Consider the following 4,376-nt stretch of genomic DNA (forward strand, 5'->3'; position numbering starts at 1 on the left):
CTGACCTTCATCCGCACCTTGGAGCTGCAGCGCAGCTTCTCCATGCGAGATCGCGGCAACGTTGCCTCGCTCATCATGACCGGCCTGCAGGGCCGCCTGGAGTACGCCACCGACGTCCTCAAGCAGCTGCTCTCTGACCTCATCGATAAGAACCTGGAGAACAAGAACCACCCCAAGCTGCTTCTCCGGAGGTCTGACCTGCGCTAGGGGCGGGGAGGCATCTAAACAGGGACGTCCGGGGTGGGGGGCAGGGCTGGTTAGTGTTGGTCCCACGAGAAGGCGCCCCTCCCCAGGAAGGCCTGTGTCCCCGCAGCTCCCAGTGCAGAGTCTCATCTTCCTTCAGTCCGGGTGGCTGTGCCGTGTCTGCAGGTGCTGAGCGTGATGCAGGAGCACAGGCCCCAGAGCATCTGAGCTTGAACCCCGGCTCTGCTTCCTGCTAGTCGCGTGATCTTGGGCCAGTGACGTGGCCTCTCTGCTGTTTAGTTTCCTCGTGAACAAAATGACACTAATAATACCTGTGTTGAAGTCTCCCTCCCCATGCATCCTGAGTTTCACTGTCCAACACAGTAGCACATGTGACCATTAATTTAAAAGAAAATGTAAAATTCAGTTCCTCCACTGCACTAACTGCATCCCAAGTGCTCAGTGTTCGCCATATTGGAAGCACAGATAGAGGCCATTCCCATCATAGCAGGAGCTCTGTTGGACAGCCCCCAGCTGGAGATATGGTGTGGCCTCTCCCATCAGTGCCCAGCTTCCTGGATCTGAATCACCAGCATCCACCACCACTCCCTCCTCGGCTGCCATTTTCCTGGCGGGGAAGAGGGTCAGAGACCTTGGCATCCATCCCCGAGCCTACCCTCTCTGGGGGCCCTGGGGAGCCCAGCACAGCTTTGGAGCTCAGCTGGCAGCAGGGCTTGGAATGTGCCACCTCCATTTCACTGCCTTCTCAGCAGCCTTCTCCTTGCAAGATCTCAGGCTTCCAGACCCCATGTGGGGTGAGGAGGGAGAAAGAATAGCTTTGTTTTATGAGTACAGAGCCCCCATTCTGCCAATCTGAGCATTAGAAACTCTCATTAAGAACTGTTGTATTTAAATTAGAGCTAATCTCAGGCACAATGCAGGGAGAGGGTGCTGCCATTGTCACTCTCTCCCAGGCCCGCATTGCTGAGCAGCCCTGGCAAATGCCTGGGATTTAAGGCAACGGGAGGGTATAATTTGCACCACGTGCAGCAAGTTAAAATACCCCTCCGGCATCCCCATCACTGAGGGTCTGTCACAGCCGCTTCGTTCCTTCGCAGGTCCCCAGATCTGCAGCCTGGGATGATGGGGGTGGGGCAGGATGAAGGGGCGGTGCTTACAGAGGCAGATCCCCTGTCAGCTAAACACTTGCGCACACTGCTCTTTACCTGAGGGGCTGGGATCCACAACCCCGCAGGACAGCAGTGATGACAGCGAGCAGGTATATGCACTATTCTTAGCACTTTACATACATTAATTCATTCAACCTTGACAACATCCCTGTGGGATAGACGATGATGATAATGATGATGGTTATTATTATTATCATCCCCATTTAGAGATGGGGAAACTGAACCCAGAGAGAGGAAATGACTTACTCAAGATCACACAGGCCAGTACACAGCAGAGTCAGGATTTGAACCCAGGCAGTCTGACTCTGTTTGGAGGGGAAGGTACCAGGGACCTTGTGGACATGCAGATATTCAGACATGCAGGAAATCCCAAAGGGACATAGAAACTCCATCACCCTGAGGCTGGAAGAGGGTAAGAGGATGGTATTCTTGGTCCCTGTGTCTGCAGACCCATAGCACCACTCCGTTTTTGCTGGAAATTGAGGTCCAGAAAGAAGCCTCTAGCCCAAGGTCTCACTTCTCATTACTGGTAGAGTTGGGACAGGGCACAGTGTCCTGGGCCCCAGCCCTGGCTTCTTTCATGCGCTTGTTCTCTTGAACCCTGGTCCACACAACAAGCTAGGCACACCCCCGCCCTTAGACCCCTCCATAAAGGACTTCCCTTATCCCTTCTGCCTCCCCAGGACAGAGTCCGTGGCCGAGAAGATGCTGACCAATTGGTTTGCCTTCCTCCTGCACAAGTTCCTGAAGGTGAGACTGGGAGTGAGACAGGAACTGGGAGTTGAGAGCAAACTGGGGGGCTGCCCCTCTGAGCCTGGCCATCAGGGCTGCGTGGGGACCCCCCTTAGGAACAGAAACCTACCTGGCTGGGTGCCCCAAAGCCAAGCGGGCCTAGAAATAGCGTCAGGAGAAGGAGGGAAGGAGGCTGGTACCCCGCCACCTACGCCCTGCCTCCGCCTACAGGAGTGTGCGGGGGAGCCGCTCTTCATGCTGTACTGCGCCATCAAGCAGCAGATGGAGAAGGGCCCCATCGATGCCATCACGGGCGAGGCCCGCTACTCCCTGAGCGAGGACAAGCTCATCCGGCAGCAGATCGAGTACAAGACCCTGGTGAGGGGGCAGGAAGCCCAGGGGACAGCACGGACCTCCTGCCTCTGATCGGTTCTGTGCCTTCTCACCACAAAGCCAGTTTGAGGGGTCAATAAAGAGGCTGGGAGGCTGGCCTGGGGGCCAGTCCAGGGGGCATGCCAAGTGTCCCAAGGGCGGACACACAGGCCTGGGCCCCTCCTCCCCTATCTCATTGGGTGGGCCTAAAGAGCTTGCAACACCTGCGTTTACCCTAGATCACTCAGCATTAGCTGTGGGGAAATTAGCATTACCAGGAAGAAGTCTGCTGATTTCTAATATAGAGGCTTCGGGGAAGTGGGAGGCCAGCCCATGAAACACCTGGAGGCACCCCTGATCCCCCAGGACGTCTCCACCCAGGATGACAGCCTCCCCTAAGCCATCAGGGGCTAGAAAGTAGGGTCCTGGCTCTCTGAGAAAGAGAGGTGGGCAGAAGGACTCAAGCTGTCATTGGCAGGTGGCTGGAAGGTGAGAGAAACAAACACAGACAGAGGGACACCCGTTTCTCCTGTGAGGAGGGGGAGCCTGGGTAAGAGAAGGCTCCAGGGCCTCACACCCTCTCCCCCAAATGGCTCCTTCAACTCGCATCCTGCCCCCCTTCCATTGCCACCTGTAGATCCTGAACTGCGTCAACCCTGACAACGAGAACAGTCCGGAGATCCCAGTGAAGGTGTTGAACTGTGACACCATCACGCAGGTCAAAGAGAAGATTCTCGATGCCGTCTACAAGAACGTGCCCTACTCCCAGCGGCCGAGGGCTGTTGACATGGACTTGGGTAGGAAACCTGGCCTGGGAGTGTGAGGGCAACTTCCAGGAGGGCATTTGGGCTATGGCGGGGATGGGGTGGGGGAAGCCCTGCCCTGCAGACAGCCCCTCATCGGGGCATGACTGGGTCCCGTCCAGGTGAGGGGCCAGGTGAAATGCTTGCCTGAAACACTGCCCGCTCAGATGTGGCCATCTCTGGGGAGGCCCATGCTTTTGCCAGCATTGACACCCCCGGAGCCCCAGATGCCTGAAACACTGTCATTGCACCAGCTTGAGGGAGCCGGGGTTGCCAGGCCCCTAGAGGACCCCACGACTGGGCAGTCCCGGGCCCCGCCCCTCACACTGCTCCTGCACCACCCCTCCACCCAGAGTGGCGTCAAGGCCGGATTGCCCGGGTCGTGCTGCAGGACGAGGACATCACCACCAAGATCGAGGGTGACTGGAAGCGGCTCAACACGCTGATGCACTATCAGGTGAGGGCAGGGCTTTGCGTCAGGGACCCCTGCCTTCCCAGAATGCCCCCTCCTTCTAAGTTTTGCTCTAAGGCCCTCAAAGCTCTAAAAGGGTTCTCTTATCTCCCCTCTCCGCCTCCTCCCTGAGTCTAGAGTAGTGATTCTCAGCCACAGCTGCCGATTAGAATTACTGGGGGAAGCTGTCGAAAACACGAGTGTCCAGACTCACCCTGAGAAACTGACCGAACTGGTGTGGAGTTGGCCTGGACATTCCTATCCTGTACCGAGTGTAGCTCTCCGCCTGTAGAAAACTGGCATCTTTCACAGACAGCTGCATAGTCTCCTGCTGCTTTCTCTTTGCTTTCTTACTAATGCGGCTTACACGTCTCACCTGCAACGAAGCAGGGAATTGGGTCTTATATTCTGCCACTTACTAGCTGGTGTCCCTGGGGAAGTTGCTTAAGTTCTCATTCTTCTCATCTGTAAAATGGAGTTAATGGTGACCCCTGCCCCATAAAGTTGTGAGGAATAGCTTGAATATAGTAGGCAGAGTGTTTAGCACACCGGCAGACACATTGAATGGAACAGTAAAAAAAAAAAAAATCTCAGCAAAAGAACAAAAGATCCCGAGAGGTATCTACTCTCACCACCACCACCACC

General features: G+C 55.8%; 1 protein-coding gene across 1 annotated transcript in view; it reads left to right on the top strand.

The window, feature by feature from the left end:
• PLXNA2 (plexin A2) overlaps positions 1–4,376 on the top strand; it is a 221,551-nt gene that overhangs the window by 206,540 nt on the left and 10,635 nt on the right. The window contains exons 23-27 of the mRNA XM_007451568.1: positions 1–191; positions 2,057–2,123; positions 2,337–2,483; positions 3,115–3,274; positions 3,634–3,737. The exon at positions 1–191 is cut by the window's left edge and continues 1 nt beyond it. Coding sequence (XP_007451630.1) covers positions 1–191; positions 2,057–2,123; positions 2,337–2,483; positions 3,115–3,274; positions 3,634–3,737 — 669 coding nt within the window. The remainder of the gene's footprint in view (positions 192–2,056; positions 2,124–2,336; positions 2,484–3,114; positions 3,275–3,633; positions 3,738–4,376) is intronic.

The sequence above is a fragment of the Lipotes vexillifer genome, unplaced genomic scaffold, assembly GCF_000442215.2.
Source record: "Lipotes vexillifer unplaced genomic scaffold, Lipotes_vexillifer_v1.1 scaffold111, whole genome shotgun sequence".
In the NCBI taxonomy this organism is placed as follows: Eukaryota; Metazoa; Chordata; class Mammalia; order Artiodactyla; family Lipotidae; genus Lipotes; species Lipotes vexillifer.